We start from the raw sequence: 23,016 nt of genomic DNA, 5'->3' as shown, positions 1-23,016 counted from the left end.
TGACAACACGGGTGTACGTCGTGTGATTTTAACCAATTATGAGTAGGAATTGCCTACTAATTGCCGACAAACGTTCTACTAATTAGTTGATGATATCATTGGAAACACTTACAGTCTCTTCCTTTTATCTTTTTTTACGACAAAACATTTAAAAAATTGCGTCGTGTTCACATGCTGATGTTGGGGAGGTGCTGGAGATGACGAATATGAAGTTGAACATTTTAGAAATGTCCCTCTAGAGGGACAGTGCTGTAAGGTTTTTACAATCTGTAGCTTTCTCTAATGCAGCACCATCACTGCACTTACTCCCTAGTAAACATGGACATCCTGCTGGTCCTGGTTCTCCTGCAGTTACTGGCTGTACCATCATTCTCTGTAAGTGATACATATTTGATTGTATTATTTTGTAGTGTAAAAACAAGTACAGGTGCAAAGTATAGAGTCCTGACGATAATATATCAGTATTACACAAAACTTATTTCCAATGTGGTCCTTAAATGAGACAAAAACAAAACAGACAATACAGTACATATGATAATCTAATAATACCACATACACAACATACACATAAAATAGCAAAAATAATACAACACAACTCCATAGCATACAATGCAGTTCAAGTTTACACTGTGAATGTACACACACACACACAAATAGTATGATTTTGTTTACAAAAACAGCTGGAATGATGGGATTTTCTATCGTTACCATACTGGTGTATAATAAGGGTTTGTGTAATGATATGGAATGGTTTGTGGTGATAATGTTTTCCAGTTGCTATTCTGGTGTAGAGTACTGTGTGTACTAGTACACAGTGGTGTTTCAGTGCTTGATGTGCTGGCTGCTGTTGTGTTCCAGCTAACATCGCCCAGCAATGACTACTGGGGGGAGTATGGGGCTTATGGGGCGTGCAGTCGCCCCTGTGGCACTGGAGTAGCCACGAGGATCAGGCAATGTATCACTGCAAGGTAAAAGAGAGAGAGAGAGAGACAGCATGCAAGTGAGAGAGAGAGTGTATATGATGATTGTGTGTCTTTCTGACTCTACTTCTCTTTGACTTGCAGGACAGATGGAGGAAACAACTGCGTGGGATCTTCAAAATCGTACCGCATCTGTAATATGCAGGTGCGCACACACACACACACACACACACACACACACACACACACACACACACACACACACACACACACAATCTCTCTCTGTTTCCGATGTAAACACTAACAGACTGACATTGTCTGTAATTGCTCGATGCAGGCATGTCCAGCGGGATCCAGGGATTTCCGTGAGGAGCAGTGTGCCCAGTTTAGTAGGATGGACTTCCAGAGGAAACGCTACACCTGGCTGTCTTACCATGGAGGTGCAATAGGGATTATATACAGTATTTTTTATCACTTTGATGCTATTTTCGCAAGTATGTGAAAGGGAATTTTCTAAACACTTAGTACCAAACTCCAAACTGGTAACACTTGTAACGAAGCAAGTCTCATATTCAAAACCTTTTATTTTGCCTTCATTTTGTTTGGATACATCTTTCACATAGGGTGGAGGAAAAAGTACCCAACTGTCATACTTGAGTAAAAGTAAAGATACCTTAATAGAAAATGACTCAAGTAAAAGTATAAGTCACCCAGTAAAATTCTACTTGAGTAGATGTCTAAAAGTATCAAAACTAAAAGTATAAATCATTTCAAATTCCTTTGACTTTTTATTTACGGAAAGCCACGGGCACACGCCATTATTCAGACATAATTTACAAACGAAGCACGTGTTTAGTGAGTCCGCCAGATCAGAGGCAGCATGGATGACCAGGGATGTTCGGTTGATAAGTGCGTGATTGGACTAATTTCCTGTCCTGCTAAGCATTCCAAATGTAATGAGTACTTTTGGATGTCAAGGAAAATGTATGGAGTAAAAAGTACAATATTTTCTCAAGTTATGTAGTGAAGTAAAAGTAAAAGTAGTCAAAAAATATAAATAGTAAAGTACAGATACACAGAAAAATTACTTAAGTAGTACTTTAAAGTATTTTTTACTTAAAGTACTTTACACCACTGCTTTTACCACACAACCTTTGATCAAAAATATGTTTACTGTGAAATACATTGATTTAATCACCGAAAACACAACATAATTATATATTCTCAATGTTGTTGTTTTAACAACCAGTTAATTAATCCAACAGCAAAAAATGCAAGATACATGTTTAAAAATTGCTCTTTGAATGGATTATGCTACAGTACTGTAAATTACAGTACTGAACACTGTTTTCGCATTAGACAATACACCTGCACTGCCCATCAAAATTGACTGAAAATAAGATGTCCATTATTTCTATCCTTTGTGTTATCAAATGTGACCCACCACCTGGATTCGGTCTTATGTAGCAAAATTTGAAATTGTGTTTTTTTTACATTGGATAAAAGTAGACTCAGAGCTACAAAATGGTATATAATGCACTGCATGTTTGAGGAACAATGGGAACGTAACTCTGCTTTTAAAGTTGATAAACTTGTGAACTCACTTTTGAGAAAATGGCCTATGAATGTTTTGGTATCTATTGAAGAGCTCCTCTTTGTCTACACCCATTCAGCATCGTTCACACCCTCTTAAGCTTTAGCCCACCCATCTTGTTTTGATCTCGGAGCGTTCAGAGCGTACAATTGACGCTCTGGCCGATGATTTGTTTACTTATGGATGACATGAAAACAGCCTAACCAGCTCTGCTGGCAAATATTTCATTTAGCTTTTTTGCCAATCTTTACTGTCACCGGCCATATTCAATGGGTGTTGTACACTTTAGCTTAAGACATGTAGCTAGCTAGGTAAACAAATAACCTAGCTAGGTAAAAAACGTGCAAGATCACACACGTCAGGTAACTTTAGCTAACGAGCCAGCCAGCCAACGTTAGCTAGTTAAACAACAATGAACACAGTGACAATTCAATTCATTACTACCCTGCAAGAAATATGCTCGGAGCTAACCAACCAGGTTCAATGTTAGCTAGCTAACATTAGGCTCTAACTAGAAAAGTAAAACGGTTCTGGGATATGAATAATAATGTCAACTAGGGAGCCAGCCACCTAACATTAGCTAGCAACCTAGCTAGCTTGCTAACAGTACACTTTAGCTTGAAATGAAACCACTTTCTGTCAAAAATATTTTAAAAATGTTTATTTCACCTTTATTTAACAAGGTAGACCAGTTGAGAACAAGTTCTTATTTACAAATGCGACCTGGCCATGATAGAGCAAAGCAGTGCAGCACAAACAACACAGAGTTACACATGGGATAAACAAACGTACAGTCAATAGCACAATAGAAAAGTCTATATACATTGTGTGCAAATGTAGCACGATTAGGGAGGTAAGGTAATAAATAGGCCATAGTAGCGAAATAATTACAATTTAGCAATTAAACACTGGAGTGATAGATGTGCAGAAGATGAATGTGCAAGTAGAGATACTGGGATGCAAAAGAGCAACAACAACAACAAAAAATATTGGGATGAGGTAGTGTTTACAGATGGGCTATGTACAGGTTCAATGATCTGTAAGCTGCTCAGACAGCTGATGCTTAAAGCTAGTGAGGGAGATATAAGTCTCCAGCTTCAGTGATTTTCCAATTCATTCCAGTCATTGGCAGCAGAGAACTGTAAGGAAAGGCGGCCAAAGGAAGAGTTGGCTTTGGGGATGACCAGTGAAATATACCTGCTGGAGCGCATGCTACGTGTGGGTGTTGCTATGGTGACCAGTGAGCTGAGATAAGGCAGGGCTTTACCTAGCAAAAACTTGTAGATGACCTGGAGCCAGTGGGTTTGGAGACGAATATAAACCGAGGGCCAGCCAACGAGAGCATACAGGTCGCAGTGGTGGGTAGTATATGGGGATTTGGTGACAAAACAGATCGCACTGTGATAGACTACATCCAATTTGTGGAGTAGAGTGTTGGAGGCTATTTTGTAAATGAAATTGCCGAAGTCAAGGATCGGTAGGATAGTCAGTTTTACGAGGGTATGTTTGGCAGCATGAGTGAAGAATGCTTTGTGGGAAATAGGAAGCCGATTCCATATTTAATTTTGGATTGGAGATGCTTAACCTGTCTAGGATGAGCGTGCCGCTAGCGGCACTCCCCCCCCCCCCCCCACTGAAAAACCAGTGCCGCGAAATTCAAAAAAAATATTTTTTTAAAATATTTAACTTTCACACATTAAAGTCCAATACAGCTAATGAAAGACACAGATCTTGTGAATCCAGTCAACATGTCCGATTTTTAAAATGTTTTACAGGGAAGACACAATATGTAAAGATGTACATCTATTACCTAAAAATACATTAGCATAATCCACCATCTTTTATTTGTCCACCAACACCAGTAGCTATCACCAATTCGGCTAAACTAAGATATTTATAGCCCCTAACCAACAAAAAAACTCATCAGATGACAGTCTGATAACATATTTATGGTATGGGATAGGTTTTGTTAGAAAAAAGTGCATATTTCAGGTAGATGGCATAGGTTACAATTGCACCCACCGTCACAAATGGACTACAATAATTACAATGAGCAACGTGTTTACCTAACTACTAATCATCAAACATTTCGTAAAAATACACAGCATACACTAATCGAAAGACACAGATCCTGTGAATACAGACAATATTTCAGATTTTCTAAGTGTCTTACAGCGAAAACACAATAAATCGTTATATTAGCATAGCACATAGCACATAGCAGCCCAGCATTGATTCTAGCCAAAGTGAGCGATAAAAGTCAACATCGCCAAAATATATAAATTTTTTCACTAACCTTCTCAGAATTCTTCCGATGACACTCCTGTAACATCATATTACACAATCCATATAGAGTTTGATCGAAAATGTTTATATTTAGCCACCAAAATCATGGTTAGACAATGTGAAATGTAGCTCAGCTGGTCAGAAAATGTCCTTGCGCCACTTAGACAGTGATCTACTCTTATACATAAATACTCATAAACGTGACTAAAAAATATAGGGTGGACAGGGATTGATAGACAATTTAATTCTTAATACAATTGCGGAATTACATTTAAATTATCCTTACTTTTCAATACAGTTTGCGCCAAGCGAAGCTACGTCAAAAAACATGGCGTCCTAAGCCACTAACATTTTTCGACAGAAACACGATTTATATTAATAAAAATGTCCTACTATGAGCTGTTCTTCCATCAGTATCTTGGGCAAAGGATCCTTTCTTGGGAGTAATCGTCTTTTGGTGGAAAGCTGTCCTCTTGCCATGTGGAAATGCCAACTGCGTTCGGGATGAACTGAAAAGCGTGCCCAGCTATTCACAGCGTTTCAAAAATAAATGTCCCAAAATCGCACTAAACGGATATAAATTGCTATAAAACGCTTTAAATTAACTACCTTATGATGTTTTTAACTCCTATAACGAGTAAAAAGATGACCGGAGAAATATAACAGGCTAAACTAACGCTTGGAACAGGAGCAGGTCGGTGTCCTCCAAGCGCGTTACGCACCAAGAAAAGACTTGCTAGCTACAGGGTTTTTTAATTTATAGTGCCTGTGAACGCGCAATCGACCCCATTGAAATCGTCATCACGTAAAGGCATCCAGGGGAAGACGTAAGCAGTGTCCGTATACTCATAGCAATAACAGTGCCCTTTTAACTGACTCCAGAACAGTGGCCAACATTTCTGAAATCTGACTCCATGTCAGGGAAATTGCTGTAGAATGGGCTCTGTTCCACTTAGAGACAAAATTTCAACTCCTATAGAAACTATAGACTGTTTTCTATCCAATAATAATAATAATATGCATATTGTACGATCAAGGATTTTGTGGGAAGCCGTTTCAAAAATTACACGATTAGCATAAATAGTCACAACAGCGCCCCCATCCTCAACAGGTTAATGTGAGTCTGGAAGGAGAGTTTACAGTCTAACCAGACACCTAGGTATTTGTAGTTGTCCATATATTCTAGGTCAGAACCGTCCAGAGTATTGATGCTAGACGTGCGGGCGGGTGCGGGCAACGATCGGTTGAAGAACATGCATTTAGTTTTACTAGTATTTAAGAGCAGTTGGAGGCCACGGAAGGAGTGTTGTATGGTATTGAAGCTCATCTGGAGGTTTGTTATTACAGTGTCGAAAGAAGGGCCAGAAGTATACAGAACGGTGTCGTCTGCGTAGAGGTGGATCAGAGAATCACCAGCAGCAAGAGCGACATCATTGATGTATACAGAGAAAAGAGTCGGCCTGAGAATTGAACCCTGTTACACCCCCATAGACACTGCCAGAGGTCCAGACAACAGGCCCTCCGATTTGACATATTGAACTTTATCTGAGAAGTAGTTGATGAACCAAGCGAGGCAGTCATTTGAGAAGCCAAGGCCGTTGAGTCTGCCGATAAGAATGCGGTGATTGACAGAGTCGAAAGCCTTGGCCAGGTCGATGAAGACGGCTGCACAGTATTGTCTTTAATCGATGGCGATTATGATATCGTTTAGGACCTTGAGCGTGGCTGAGGTGCACCCATGACCAGCTCGGAAACCAGATTGCATAGCGGAGAAGGTACGGTGGGATTTGAAATGGTCAGTGATCTGTTTGTTAACCTGGCTTTCGAAGACTTTAGAAAGGCAGGGTAGGATAGATATAGGTCTGTAACAGTTTGGGTCTAGAGTGTCTCCCCCTTTGAAGAGGGTGATGACCGCGGCAGCTTTCCAATCTTTAGGGCTCTCAGACGATACGAAAGATAATTCGGCTGATAATTTTAGAAAGAGAGGGTCCAGATTGTCTAGCCCAGCTGATTTGTAGGGATCCAGATTTTGCAGCTCTTTCAGAACATCAGCTATCTAGCTTTATGTGAAGGAGAAATGGGGGAGGCTTGGGCAAGTTGCTGTGTGGGGTGCAGAGCTGTTGACAGGGGTAGGGGTAGCCAGGTGGAAAGCATTGCCAGCCGTAGAAAACTTATTTTTGAAATTCTCGATTATCGTTGATTTATCGGTGGTGACGATGTTTCCTATCCTCTGTGCAGTGGGCAGCTGGGAGCAGGTGCTCTTATTCTCCATGGACTTTACAGTGTCCCTGAACTTTTTGGAGTTTGTGCTACAAGATGCACATTTCTGTTTGAAAAAGTTTTCCTAACTGCCTGTGTATATTGGTTCCCTAACTTCACTGAAAAGTTGCATATCGCGGGGGCTATTCGATGCTAATGAAGTACACCACAGGATGCTTTTGTGTTGGTCAAGGGCAGTCAAGTCTGGAGTGACCCAAGGGCTATATCTGTTCTTAGTTAATTAAAACATTTTTGAATGGCGCATGCTTATTTAAGATGGTGAGGAAAGCACTTTTAAAGAGCAATCAGGCATCCTCTACTGACGGAATGAGGTCAATATCATTCCAGTATAACCGGGCCAGGTCAATTAGAAAGGTCTGCTCGCTGAAGTGTTTTCGGGAGCATTTGACAGTGATGAAGGGTGGTCGTTTGACCGCGGACCCATTACGGACGCAGGCAATGAGGCAGTGATCGCTGAGATCCTGGTTGAAGACAGCAAAGGTGTATTTAGAGGGCAGGTAGGTCAGGATGATCTATGAGGGTGCCCGTGTTTACGGATTTAGGGTTGTACTTGTTAGGTTCCTTGATAATTTGTGTGAGATTGAGGGCATCTAGCTTAGATTGTAGGATGGCCGGGGTGTTAAGCATATCCCAGTTTAGGTCACCTAACAGTACAAACTCTGAAGATAAATTGGGGGCAATTCATTTACATATGGTGTCCTGGGCATAGCTGAGGGCTGAGGGGGGTCTATAGCAAGCGACAACAGTGAGAGACTTGTTTCTGGAAAGGTGGATTTTTAAAAGTAGAAGCTCGAACTGTTTGGGCACAGACCTGGATAGCATGACAGAACTCTGCAGGCTATCTCTGCAGTAGATTGCAACTCCACTCCCCTTGGTAGTTCTATCTTGATGGAAAATGATGTAGTTGGGGATGGAAATTTCAGGATTTTTGGTGGCCTTCCTAAGCCAGGATTCAGACATGGCTAGGACATTAGGGTTGGTGGAGTGTGCTAAATCAGTGAATAAAACAAACTTAGGGAGGAGGCTTCTAATGTTGACATGCATGAAACCAAGGCTTTTAACCTGTTTGGGGTGCAAGCCCGACCTCGGACCAAAAATGACAACAGCTGCAGAGCGCGAAATTCAAAATCTATTTTTTAAAAATATTTAACTTTTACACATTAACAAGTCCAATACAGCATTTGAAAGATAAACATCTTGTCAATCCAGCCAACATGTCCGATTTTTTAAATGTTTTACAGAGAAAACACCACATATATTTATGTTAGCTCACCACCAAATACAAAAGTGGACAGACACGTATGAATTATGATTATGAAGTATGAATTATGATTGAAGTAGCATGCACAACCAACCGAAATAAACTAAAACCAACCTAAAGAGCCCAGAAAAAACGACCTCAGATGACAGTCATATAACATGTTACACAATAAATCTATGTTTTGTTCATAAAAAGTGCATATTTTAGCTATAAATCTGTTTTACATTGATGCTACCCAAAAATGCTAACACATAGCTAGAGTCTGAATCCAGCCGGGAGTAGCCAGAGAAAATACATACACCAACGTCGGCTACTAATTACACCTCATAAAACATTTCAGAAAAACATATGGTGGATAACTAATGAAAGACAGATATCTTGTGAATACAGACAACATTTCCGATTTTTGAAGTGTTTTACAGCGAAAACACAATATATCGTTATATTAGCTAACATCATAAGCTAGCATAAGGCAGCATTGATTCTAGTCAAGCGCTAGCCTAGCATAGTTAGCAGCGTTAGCATTCAACAGTTCGACATATATATGAAAAAGCATCCCAAATTGGGTCTTATCTTTCTTGGTACTCCATCAGAATGTTGTAACGGGGTCCAATGTCCAGTAGAGTCTTTAGTTGGGTTCCAGAACGAAGGATTCCCCTCTTTGGTTAGCTAGCACGGTAGCATTGCTGCGCCAGAAAGCGTTTCTTCAAAAAATTCTTCCGTCGTTTCACATCTAAAGTCCAGAATAAATTGCAATAATATAATTAAAGTATATTGAAAAAACAACCTTTAGGATGATTTTGTGACATGTAGCAAATAATATCGTAGTCAGGCATCATATTCAAAGTTACCTACCTTGTTCCAGAAGCCGAGATCAAATTATCCTTCGCGCCCGGATTTTTATTTTAACTGCGCATGTCTCACAAGAAGTTCTGTTATTCAGTCCAGGGACGAGATATTCGACCCCTTTCAATTCTCACTTCCGCATTACAGTCTAAGGTACGCCTCTGACGTGTCCCTATGGTCCTAAGTCAAATGGCCTTTTATAGAGAAGGTCTTAAAGAGACACATCGCATTTTGGGAAACTCAATTCGGCTGGGAAAATGGCTGTAAAAATATTTCTGTTCGACTTAGAGAAACAATTCAAACCTTTTTAGAAACTACAGACTGTTATCTATCCAACAGTAGTAAATATATGCATATTGGAAAATAAAAAGTTTCTTAGGAGGCCGTTTGAAAATGTGCACACATTTTCCAGTTTTTTCAATATTCAGCGTGCAGCCATAACAGGTTAAGGTTCCAGAAGTCAACAAATGATAGCGCCTGGGGAATAGGAGTGGAACTGGGGGCTGCAAGGCCTGGTTTAACCTCTACATCACCAGAGGAACAGAGGAGTAGGATAAGGGTACGGCTAAAGGCTATAAGAACTGGTTGTCTAGTGCGTTGGGTACAGAAAATAAAAGGATCAGATTTCTGGGCGTGGTAGAATAGATTCAAGTCATAATGTACAGACAAGGCTATGGTAGGATGTGAGTACAGTGGAGGTAAACCTAGGCGTTGAGTGACAATGAGAGAGGTTTCGTCTCTGGAGGCACAAGTTAAGCCAGATGAGGTCTCCGCATGTGTGTGGGGTTGGACGAAAGAGCTATCTAAGGCATGTTGAGTGGGACTGAGGGCTCTACAGTGAAATAAAACAATAAGAACTAGCCAAGACACCAGTAGACAAGGCATAATGACATTAGAGAGAGGCATAAAGCAATCTCAGAAGAGCTAAGACAACAATTGGTAAATGGCGATGAATGGGCAGAGCGGGTCAGTTAGGTACATACAGGACCTGAGTTCGAGGCTGGGGCCGACAGGTAAACAAAATGAGGTACCGTGTCATTGAAACACTCCAGGGGACATCAGCTGTGAAGCCGAGTGATCATATGGTCAAACGAGCAGCAATAGGTGAGTCAGGGTGCTGTTCATTAGTCACTACTACCTTAGGCAAGCAGGGGACACAGCGTTCAGAAAAGCTAGTGGGCCGGGGCTAGTAGATGGTTCTTCGGCGACATCTTAACGGAATAGCCTGTTGAGACCACATCGGGTGATCACGTCGGCAGTCCAGTCGTGATGGATGGGCGGGGCTCTGTGTCGACAATAAAGGGTCCAGGCCAATTGACAAAGGAAGTATTGTAGACCTAGAATTAGCTGGTATATGGGCCTAGCTCGAGGCTATCTCAAGGCTAGTTGGTACTTGCTTCGGGACAGAGGCGTTAGCTAACAGTAGCCACTCGTTTGCCGCTAGCTAGCTGCGATGATCTGGAGTAATGATCCGGTGTAATGATCCAGAGCGGCAGGAATCCGGTGATATGCTCTGGGTTGATATCGCGCTGTGCAGACTAGCAGGTGTTGTCCGAGCTAAGACTGGCTGATGACGGGGAAAAAAGGCGAGGACCGCTAGCCGTGGCTAACAAAGACTAGTAGCTAGTTAGCTGGCTAGCTCCTGATGGAAGTTCCAGTTATAAGGAATAACAATAGCAGATCAGTACCACATAGGGTGAGGCGGGTTGCAGGAAAGTATATTTAGTTCACAGATAGAAAGTAAGATTAAGATATATGCGAAAAAGACCGGCTATTTACACAGGTTAAGACACGGCATAAGACAAAGACAAGATACACACGTCCTACTGCAGCGCCATCTTGAAAAAATGTAAACAAAAATGTTAAACCTGTAATATCTGAAAATGTAGCTAACTAACGCTAGACTATCTTACCTGTATACATCATCATGAATGATGGACGCGTCTCCCTGTCACGAATGCCATGCAACGGTTGTCTTTAGTTTGAAGATGTAATCCGGAGACAGGTGTTTTCTCCATCTCTTTAGCTGTCATACTCTAATTCCACTGATTTCAAAACTTGATCCTCCATAAAGTGGAAAGGAACACTTCTGCAGCTCCACAAAACAATACATTCTCTTCAGGATCCGCCCCCTTTTTTCAATTTTCGCATAAAAGGACATACCCAAATCTAACTGCCTGTAGCTCAGGACCTGAAGCAAGTATATACATATTATTGATACCATTTGAAAGGAAATACTTTGAAGTTTGTGGAAATGTTAAATTAATGTTGGAGAATATAACACATTAGATCTGGCAAAAGATATCACAAAGACAAAAACATGCGTTTTTTTGTATTTTTTTGTACCACCATCATTGAAATGCAAGAGAAAGGGAGAAAACGCATTCGGATTAAAAACACATTTTTACGTTCAAACAGCTCTCCTGTGAAGTCATGACTTGCAACACACAGTACACCTAGTTTCCTGAGTCGGGTCACAAATGTGTGATCGTTGAAGACATCTTTCACAATTATTGAAGCAAAAAAATGCAAGTATTGTTCATAAATAATTACAACATAGGTGCACTGCAATCGAAAGAAACAAATGAAGTGAAATGAATAAACAATGTTTAGCAGGCATTAGTTTGCGTCAAGCCTGTCTTGAGCATTTGGACAGGTTCTCATCCACATTGCAGGAGGGTGACATGCTCCTGGGGACGGCAATCATACACCTTTCACCTGTATTGTAATCATGTATCGTATTGTATTGTACTTATGTATTGTAGTGTGTGTCTCAGTTAGTAAGCGCATGGCACTAGCAACACCAGAGTTGTGGGTTCAATTCCCAATGGGGTCACATATGAAAATATATGGACTCACTGTAGTCACTTTGGATTAAAACATCTGCTACTTAAATGGCATATATTACAGTACTCCAGGCAATGGATGAGGCATGCAATGACATCAACACAGACCTATGTGAGGCTTGGATTCGCCATGCCAAAGGGTTTTTCCCCAGGTGGATGAACAATTACAACATGTGCTGTGACAGACTTGATACAAACTAGTGCCTGCTACACGTTACGTTTCTTTCATTCATGTCATGCGTTTCGTTTAATTAAATACACCTATGTTGTAATTATATCTGAACACTATTTTTTTACATCAATGATTGTGAAAGATGTATTCAACGATCACACCTTTGATCACACCTTAGATTTCTGAAGGGTCAATTTTGATAGGTGTTGCAAGTGTGTTGCCTAATGTGAAAACAGTAATGTACTGTAATTTACAGTACTGTAGCATATTATATTCAAAGGGCAATTTTGAAACGTGTATCTTGCATTTTCTGCTATTGGATTAACTGTTAAAACAACTAAAATGTGCAAAAAATCATTATGTTGTGTTTCTGTGATTAAATCAATGACCTGGTGGTATTTCACAGTAAAATTATATAGACAATCATATCAAAAGTAATGTGAGCATTGTGTTGTGATAAGCAATTACTCTATATGAACACATATTCCAATGTGAAACCTGTATTTCCAGGTGAAAAAGTGACTATGATTTTGTGTGTTGTACTTCGTCAATTGAAAACGCTCTTAGAATTTAAGCCTTTTTGATGATCTGTTTTGAGTTTTGTACTAAGTGTTGTCAAAATGTACCACATACTTGTGAAAAATGCATCAAAGCTATTGAATAAAACTGTAATATTGATGCAAATAATAGTTGAACATTTCACTATGGATTATTAACCATACCCACATTACCCATACACAAAGAAATACTCATGTACTTTGTCGTTTACCTGTTGTTGTTTACCTGTGAAGCGTCCAACCCATGTGAGCTGAACTGCGTCCCCCATGGCGAGAACTTCATCTACAGACACAGGCCTTCCGTGGTGGATGGCACACCCTGCTATGTGGGCCGCAGTGACATCTGTATCGACGGCATCTGCAGGGTTAGTACTTAGTACTTTACCCACTGGGCACACTTTGGTTGAATCAACGTTGTTTCCGCATTGAACCGACGTTGAATTGACATATGTGCCCATTGGGTAGGTACTTACTTCAACTTGCTTGTTGAATTGGAAAATTCATTCGAAATGTTATCTTTCTGATGAAGGCAACACACCAAAATGCATGGGGCTGTTTCAGTGGCTATAGTGCCAGCACCTTAAGCACAAATGCAATACATGTCTTTGTATCTGTCTATCCCCTTTCACTGAAATGTATACTTTTAAATGTTTAGGTCTCTTTTACAGATGAGCCATGAATTAACATAAATACAAAGTGCAAGCAGAAAGAAAAACACGATCATAAAAAACAAAACAAATTCATCAGTAAAAAATCTGTCACGCCCTGATCTCTTTCACCTGTCCTTGTGCATGTCTCCACCCCCTCCTGGTGTCGCTTATTATCCCCGGTGTATTTATCCCTGTGTTTCCTGTCTCTCTGTGCCAGTTCGTCTTGTTTTACCAAGTCAACCAGTGTTTTCCTGGCTCCTATTTTTCCCAGTCTCTGTTTTTTTCCTAGCCCTCCTAGTTTTGACCCTTGCCTGTCCTGACGCCGAACCCGCCTGCCTGACCACTCCGCCTGTTCTGACCTCAAACCTGCCTATCCCCTTGTACTGTTTGGACTCAGACCTGACCACTGAACTCCTGCCTGTCCTGACCTCGAGCCTGCCTATCGCCTGGTACTGTTTGGACTCTGACCTGGTTTATGAACCATCACCTGTCCCCATCTGCCTCCTGTGTCTGCATTTGGGTCTCGCCTTGTGCCCTTATACAATCAGCTTTCTGAATTGCCCTAGATGCACCAAAACATAAAATTTTACCCCCTAGAGTCGACGTCCGTTCCCTGTGGAAATCGAATTAGCGTAATAATAAAAAATCCCCATTAAAAACCTGTCAGTTTAAGCTAGAAATTTTTGCATTGGATGCATCTGCATTGGAGGATCTGCAGAGAATAATGGGAGAAACTCCCTAAATAAAGCTGAGCCAAGCTTATAGCGTCATACCCAAGAAGACTCGAGGCTGTAATTGCTGCCAAAGGTGCTTCAACAAAGTACTGAGTAAAGGGTCTGAATACTTATGTAAATGTGACATTTAAGTTTTTGATTTTTCATACATTTGCAAAGAAATATCTAAAAACCTGTTTTTGCTTTGTCGTTATGTGGTATTGTGTGTAGATTGATGAGGGGGGAAAACTATGTAATACATTTTAGAATAAGGCTGTAACGTAACAAAACGTGGGAAAAGACAAGTGGTCTGAATACTTTCTGAATGCAATGTCATTCATGTCAATGGCCTAATAGTACTGTAGAGCTCTTTTTACTTCCCACAATATAGCTGGGCCACCCTGTCCTGTCCCTAAGGGTCCACGGCCCTGCAGCGCCCCAACACACCCCACTCAGCTTTGGGATCTTAGTGAAACATTCTTTATTGGTTTCGGGTGTATTAGGTCAAGGCCAGAGTGACAACAATACAGCATACCTCCAGGGCCAGGACTGAGCAGCCCAGCAGCTAGGGATTGCCTAAATACACTCTAAATCTTGTAATAAATGCTAGGTTACAGAGTTTCTTCTGACAACAGTCTCCAGTATCAACATTTCTAAGCAAATAAAAACAGGTTAAAGGGAGAACCTGTAGACATATTGAGATAAAAGAACATACTCTTTGCCAGAACTCAGCCAGCCTTCATAAGACCATAATATACGCAAATATGTTCCCTTTTGTGTTTTCCACCTCCAGCGGAGGAATTACATTTCTGAGTGATGATATTCAGTTTCATTGGCGTGTAGTACGTTCTATGGATGGTCTTAACTTCTTATGGCTGAAGGGGCAGTATTGAGTAGCTTGGATGAAAGGTGCACAGAGGTGCCCAGAGTAAACGGCCTGCTAATATATGCATATTTTAATATTATTGGATAGAAAACACTCTGAAGTTTCTAAAACTATTTGAATTATGTTTGTGAGTATAACAGAACTCATATGGCAGGCAAAAACCTGAGAAGTTCCACTTTCTGTTTGGATTTTTTCTGGGGGTGGCAGATTTTCAACCAAGCTCTCATTGAAATTACAGCGAGATATGGTTGAGTTTTCACTTCCTATGGCTTCCACTAGATGTCAACAGTCAATAGAACTTTGTCTGATGACTCTAATGTAAAGGGGGGCCGAAGGAGACAGGAATGCGTAATCACTGCCATGAGGTGCCCACGCCCTGAACTGGCGCGTTCACGTGAGAGGGAGCTCCGTTCCATCGGTCAACTGTAGTCAATTTAATTCTCCGGTTGGAACGTTATTCAAGATGTATGTTAACAACATTCTAAAGATTGATTCAGTACATCGTTACATGTTTCTACTGACTGTTACGGAACTTTTGGACATTTCGTCACGTTATAGTGGACGCGCTTTGTGACTTTGGTTAGCGCGTTTGGTAAACAATTCCAAAGTAGCTAATTGGACATAAATAACGGACATTATCGAACAAATCAAGCATTTATTGTGGACCTGGGATTCCTAGGACTGCATTCTGATGAAGTTCATCAAAGGTAAGGAAACATTTATCATGTATTTTCTGGTTTCTGGTGAGTCCAACATAGCTGCTAATTTGGCTATTGTTCCGTAAAGTTTTTTAAAAATCTGACACAGCAGTTGCATTAAGGAGAGGTATATCTATAATTCCATGTGTATAACTTGTATTATCATCTACATTTATGATGAGTATTTCTGTTGAAACGATGTGGCTATGCGAAATCACTTGATGTTTTTGGAACTAGTGAATGTAACGCGCCAATGTAAACTCAGATTTTTTGATATAAATATACACTTCATCAAACAAAACATGCATGGAATGTGTAACATGAAGTCCTATGAGTATCATCTGATGAAGATAATCAAAGGTTAGTGATTAATTTTATCTCTTTCTGCGTTTTGTGAAAGCTATCTTTCGCTGGAAAAATGGCTGTGCTTATTGTGGTTTTGTGGTGACCTAACATAATCGTTTGTAGTGCTTTCGCTGAAAAGCATATTTGAAATCGGACACTTTGGTGGGATTACCAACAAGATTACCTTTAAAATGATATAAGACACATGAATGTCTGAGGAATTTTAATTATGAGATTTCTGTTGTTTGAATTTGGCGCCCTGCACTGTCACTGGCTGTTGTCATATCATCCCGGTGACGGGATTGCAGCCATAAGAAGTTTTAAACTGCAGTAATTTATGTCTGAGATGATATGAATATGACTGGGGATTCTAACATATCGGTATCCATTCATCATCATCCTCAATAGTGTCTCAGGTCTTCCTCACATTTTTGTTTTACATGTTTTGTGTTATCTAGAAAAGCCTCGATCAACCCTTGATACAGTTTTGAAATCAACTTTTGAAGTTTGTCACACTGCCTTCAATTAGTTTCAGTCTTTAAAGCTTCTTGCTTGTCCAGTGTTTGCTGCACAGAGAGAATAAAGTGTTGTATCTGCAAAAGTTCACTTCTGCGCCGTCAGAGACTGGTCTTCTCTGGTTCTCTGACCCTGCTGTGACCCCTGTCACCATCTGATCCTGTTCAGATGAGGCATGACAAAGAAAAACTTTGGTGTACATTTATACATGATATTATCCAAGAATAGAATCAATGGTTCAACAATTGAAATTACCATTATTCCCAGATCCCAGACTGTAGCCTACACATTAACCTGATCCTACTAAGACATGATGAGCATAGTGTTGTTTACTGACTTTTCACCATGACAGTGAAGCGTGTAGAGCTGTTTATACAATGTCAGTGTGACAGTAGGGAATTAGCTAGGTAAACTGACAGATCAATAACATTACTATACTGACTAAAAACAAACATTGCGTTGAGAAAACGTTTGGCAGCTGGTTTCATCATTTGATTCAGGTCTAGAGTGATTAAGCAAAAATAATAATAGCTAAAGTTAGTGTGTGGAGTGGCTGCCAAAGCTCCATTCTGGGTGTGTACAGGAGGACTTGGCGTGGCTCCTGTTGCAGGGTTGGGGCTGCCATGGGGGGGGGGGCAGGAGTGTCCCAGGCCTGTCCCGGGGATGAGAGTAAGGAGGATAACCAAAACTAGCATGGGAGGGAGGTTGTGGGGGGGGAATATAGCTGTGTCATCTGTTCAGGGATGTTGTTTGACCATGTAATCCCCCTATATTTTCCTTCTCTAGGCTGTGAGAAATGGAGAAATCATTGGCATGGACCGTGATGTGGCGCCTGCCACTCCCGCTCCCGCTGCCAACCTCCGCTACCGCGAGCCCCTCACGTATGCCTACACATACAGCGCCTGGTCCGAGTGCTCGGCCCCCTGCAACAGTGGCACCCAGCACCGCAGCGTGCAGTGCATGGTGCAGGACTCGATGGCACCCCATGTGGTGGATGACTCTTACTGCGTCTCCCAGCAACAACCCAGGCCGGAAAGCCAGCAGGCCTGCAACCAGCAGGGATGTGCCGAGTACAGCGTGTCCAGCTTCAGTGTGGTGGGTACCTGGGGGGACCAGTATGGTCAGTATAGTGAGACTGTTACCAGTATTATTACTAGTATGATTATAAGACTAAAAGGTGGTTGTGGAACTGTGGTGGGGTTACCAGTCAGACCTGGGTCAAATACATTTTACATTTACATTTAAGTCATTTAGCAGACGCTCTTATCCAGAGCGACTTACAAATTGGGAGAGCGACTTATCCAGAGCGACTTACAAATACATACTGTATGTCAAATACTTTGAGTTGCAATGGATTTAGTTTAGCCGGTACCAATGGAATAGTCCCAAACGTACATACTCCAAACTAATTCAAGGACATCTAGTCTCAAATACTTTCATGTATTTGACACAGGTCTGGTCCCAGTATGGTCAATAGAGGGGCTTGTAATGATTTATATGCTTTCTAAATATAGTATAATCAACTTATAAATCCACTAACTATAAGATTTCACCTTCCTTATAACTGTAAAATACCTATTTGCATGTTTAGTGTTAAGAAAATATGTACATTTTCTCTGAGGTCCCTCTTGATCAAAACATCTGCCCCCACCTCTGTGAGCGCTACACCGAGCTCTAGTTTGGCTTCCTGAACTCGCTAGGAACACACCTTTCATTTAATATTATACTTATCCATCAATGACAAACATAAATATTTTGGGGGGGGTTTAAAATCTAAGAATAATTAGGTTTTTATGGCTATAAATCGATCTCTGAATATGCTATAATGATGAAACCACTCTCTCCTGCTGTGTTAAGATGTACGGATTTGTCTGTGGCTGTGACATAGGGTTCAGTCAGGAGTTGATGGACAGTCTCAAGTAGTTTCCCAGCCTCCCGTAGTTTCAGATTTCACATCCTACATCACACAGGCGAACAAAACATATCACTGTGGCTGTTGCAATCACGGCTATCGCTCAATGCAAGCCATTTCCATCTACAGTGTCCACACATCAATGTATACGCCAAAATGTCAGTCGGAACCGGTACCAGAACCACGCAAAATATTGTATGCTACAGATTGGAAAATAAATAAATGTGACTCTGGATGACAACATAATGATGTTTGTTTCCAACATTAGGGCTGTTTTCCTAAAGAAGATCAATCCGCTTCGTGTTTCGTTCCCTTGCTACGATACTACCAAGGATCGCGATATGGTATTGTCCCACCAAGCCAGTAAAAAAAGGCATATATTTTTGCTCTATAACCCATTCGTTCATATGCCACCTTGATAAGGCCAAGACAACAAAAAGACATAAGTCACACAGTGGTGGAATAAATTCAACTACACATGCATTTGTTTCATCACAAAACCGGAAGGGCAAAATCTGTCCTGTGAAATCAACAAAGCAAATAAATATTGCATGTAACAAACAGTTACATGGCCTACAGCATGGTCAAGCAAGTTAATGTTTGACAGCTTACTAAACAACTACTAATTTAGAACCATGTAGTTAAGCAAGTCAGCACAAAGGCAACAGGAGCATTGCCACCGCTATTCCAGCACCATTTCATCTTAAACATTGAAACATCATCAAATCAACAAGGTTGTATGCAGTGTATGCTTAGTTTAATACAGTGAAAACAAACTTAAATATACCAAAAACTATTTAGTCCAATCAACAAACTATACTGGAAACAATAAAACACCATGAAAAATCAGGGGAACCTGTTCTGGTATTCATAGCTGACTTTGAAAAGGCTTTTTGATAAAGTACTACTGGAATGTATATATAAATGCCTGGAATATTTCAATATTAGAGAATCTCTTATACAATGGGTTAAAGTTATGTATGGTAACCTTAGGTGTACATTTGTAAATAATGGATACTTCTCAGAAAGTATTAAACTGTCAAGAGGAGTAAAACAAGGCTGTCCCCGATCAGTATATTTATTTATAATGGCCATCGAAATGTTAGCTATAATATCAACAATAATATCAAGCGGCTAGAGGGTTTAAAAACAAAGGTGTCATTGTATGCCGAGGATTCATGTTTTCTTTTAAATCCACAATTTGGATACTTTCACAGCCTCATAGAGATCTTGATATTTTTTTCTAACCTCTCTGGATTACAACCAAATCATGATACGTGTACTATATTACATTTTGGATCGCATTTTTTTTAACCTTTACATTACTGTGTAGTTTACCAATAAAATGGTCTGACGGTGATGCGGACATACTCGGTATTCATATCCTGAAAATTATCACAATACATTTTTATAGGAAAGGAAAATATCTGTCTATTTGTGGAAAAATCACCCTGATTAACTATTTAGTCATATCCCAGTTTACCTATTTGATTATGGCCTTGCCTACACCGAGCTAAAAATATTACATTTTATATGGAATGGCAAGCCAGACAAAATTGAATGTATTTATATAATGAATATGAATTCGGAGGGCAGAAATTATTCAATATTAAAGCATTAGTCCTCTCACTAAAGGCTTCAATCTCACGCCACATTCAGATTACAGCAATAGAAAGTTGGTTGCAATTTCAGTTTAATCCACCAGAAAAGACAGAACAAACAATACTACAAATATTATGGTTAAACTCAAATATACACTACCGTTCAAAAGTTGAGTCACTTAGAAATGTTCTTGTTTTTAAAGAAAAGCATTTTTTTGTTGTCCATTAAAACAACAAATTGGTCTAATTGCTCCAATGTAAATTGCTCTAGATAAGAGCGTCTGCTAAATTATTAAAATGTCTAATGTAAGATTGAGCCATTGATCTTGTTTTGATGCCAAGTTTCCCGATGATATATTTCCCATTCCCAGTGTTCGGTGACCTGTGGGGAAGGCCAGCAGACCAGAGAGGTGGTTTGCGTAGGGGCGGGAGGGGAGCGCTTTGGGGACCAAGCCTGCAGTGGTCTGACACGCCCACCTGCAGTCCAGGCCTGCCGCAAGCCAGCCTGCCACATCCACATCAGCTGGCACGTCCATGACTTCGGACTGGTAACAGAGAGATACATTTAGTTGTTTGTTAAATTGTTCCACATTGTTGCTTTGGCAATACATACAAGTAATTTTGTCATGTCAACAAAGCATTTTGAGTTGGAGAGGGATGTTCGATCTCATACTATACCAGAGGAGGCTGGTGAGAGGAGCTATAGGAGGACAGGCTCAATGTAATGGCCGGAATCAATGGAACAGCGTCAAACGTGGTTTCCATATGTTTGATACTATTCCACTTACTCCATTCCGGCCATTACATTGAGCCTGTCCTCCTATAGCGCCTCCCACCAGCCTCCTCTGTACTATACCCTTATGTAGCATCTCTGTAACGGAGATACAGGAATACAAAACAGAAGTAGCGTCTAAACATGAAACTGTACTACCTAATGGGTGATAAAACGGAGTGCTAGATAAAGTGGAACTAATCAGGCAGTGATGAAGTCCAGGTGTGCCTCATGATGGGGTGCAGGTGTGCGTAATTGTGGTTGCCAGGTGTGCGTAATGATGGGGTTGCCAGGACCGGTGGTAAGTAGACCGGCGACGTCAAGTACCAAAGCAGGAGTAGACGTGTCAGTACACCCCGGAAGTACACCGCGGAAGGCCTCATCGGCTGCAGAATTCCACACCAACTTACGGGGACAACCTTTGAGGGGACTCCAAAAACCGTTGTAGTCCCTTTATGGTGGTTGGGACTGGCCATGACCTGACTGCAGCTACCTTCCTCTCCTCCAAAACCACTCCCTGCGGGCTGATCCTATATCCCAAGAAGGAGACGGCAGCTTGAGGAAGCTGACCCTTCTACGCTTTGACATACAGTTGGTTCTCCAGGAGGCATTTCAGGACTACCCGGATGTGGGCGATATGCTCATTCTAGGTGGCCAAGTAGATCAGGATATCATTGATATACACAACCACCTAACGGCCAAGCATTTCCCGAAACACCTCATTCACTAATGCCTGGAACACTGACGGAGCATTGGCTTATCCATAAGGCATCACTAAGTACTCATAGTGCCCAGATATCATGCTGAAGGCCATCTTCGATTCATCCCTCTCTCGGATGCGGATCAAATTGTAGGCATTCCTTAGGTCCAGCTTTTTCTTTAAAACAGGCCCCACGGAGCTGTTCAATGGCAGCCGACACCAACGGGAGGGGGTAGCGGTTCTTGGTAGTGATGGCATTGAGACCTCTGTAGTCAATACATGGACGAATACCCCCCTCCTTATTTGCCATGAAGGAGAAACCTGCTGATGCAGGGGAGGTGGATGGGCAGATGAAACCCTGTTGGAGAGCCTCCTGGATGTTGTTTTCCTCCATAGCCTTGGTTTCAACCACTGACAGGGGGTAGATGCGGCATGCGCAAAGGCGCATAGTCTGTTAGCAGGTCGATGGCACAGTCCCAGGGGCGATGAGGAGGGAGACAGGTGGCATGGGTCTTGGGAAAAACCTCCCGGAGATCCTGGTAAACCTTCGAGATGTTGGCCTGAAGAGCAACCACCAGGATCACGGCCAAGACAGTGATCGCCATTCTCAACAAGGAGATGGTGGGGTCGTGGCGTTGGAGCCACAAGATGCCGAGGATGACTTTGTGTACGGGTGCCTGGATGATGAGGAAGGGAAGATTTTCTTGGTACAGGGGTCAAAAGGGTGATGGTGAGTGGTCCTGTGATGTGTGTCCCAGATCCCAGTGGTCAGTTATACAGTGCTTGAACCGGAAAGGAGAGCGGGTATGATGTTATTTTCAGGGTAGAGGCAAGGGCCTGGTCAATAAAATTCCCAGCGGAACTGGAGTCCAATAGAGCTGTAGGAACGACACGAGGGACAGCCAGCTAGTGAAATCGATACTAAAAAGTGTTTGGTGGAGAGTGATGATGATGGAATACTCACACCTACCCCAGGAGACGGGTGATCACGGGACTGTCCCTCTGCTCTAGTGGCTCCCGGGTTGGGACGTAGTGGACACCGTTGAATCTGGTGCCTCGCATGACCACAATAGGGACAGAGCCCGAACTGTCTCCAACGGCGTCACTCAGCCATGGGGAGGCGTGTGGCCCGTACCTCCATGGGTTCAGACTCTTACTCAGATCGGTCAACGAAGGAGGGAGAGAGGCGATGAGAGTGCCACCACTCTCGAAGGAGTTTATGCAGATGGATGGCCATCGTGATGAGTGCATCCAATGAGAGGGTATCAACTCGGTATGCCAGCTCCGTCTGGACCTCATCGCACAATTCGCATCTGAATAAGTAGCAGAGTGCAAGCTCATTTCATCTGCTGAATGCTGCCACTGTACGGAAGGTAAGGGCGTACTCAGCAGCAGTCTGGTCCTCCTGCCATAGTTGGAGTAGGAGCTCACCCCCCTCTCTGCCCTCCGGTGGATGATCGA

The 23,016-nt window shown here is 41.6% G+C and overlaps 1 protein-coding gene across 1 annotated transcript in view; it reads left to right on the top strand.

Moving 5' to 3' along the window:
* Nucleotides 1-318: 318 nt before the first annotated feature.
* The window catches only part of LOC129825626 (papilin-like), a 31,047-nt gene continuing 8,349 nt past the window's right edge, over nucleotides 319-23,016 (top strand). The window contains exons 1-7 of the mRNA XM_055885836.1: nucleotides 319-375; nucleotides 775-968; nucleotides 1,065-1,125; nucleotides 1,258-1,360; nucleotides 12,997-13,127; nucleotides 17,357-17,665; nucleotides 20,455-20,631. Of these exons, the coding sequence (XP_055741811.1) occupies nucleotides 319-375; nucleotides 775-968; nucleotides 1,065-1,125; nucleotides 1,258-1,360; nucleotides 12,997-13,127; nucleotides 17,357-17,665; nucleotides 20,455-20,631 (1,032 nt within the window). The remainder of the gene's footprint in view (nucleotides 376-774; nucleotides 969-1,064; nucleotides 1,126-1,257; nucleotides 1,361-12,996; nucleotides 13,128-17,356; nucleotides 17,666-20,454; nucleotides 20,632-23,016) is intronic.

The sequence above is a fragment of the Salvelinus fontinalis genome, chromosome 27 (assembly GCF_029448725.1).
Source record: "Salvelinus fontinalis isolate EN_2023a chromosome 27, ASM2944872v1, whole genome shotgun sequence".
Taxonomy (NCBI): domain Eukaryota; kingdom Metazoa; phylum Chordata; class Actinopteri; order Salmoniformes; family Salmonidae; genus Salvelinus; species Salvelinus fontinalis.
The sequence above is the reverse complement of the archived record's forward strand: the minus strand, read 5'-3'. Positions and strand labels throughout refer to the sequence as shown.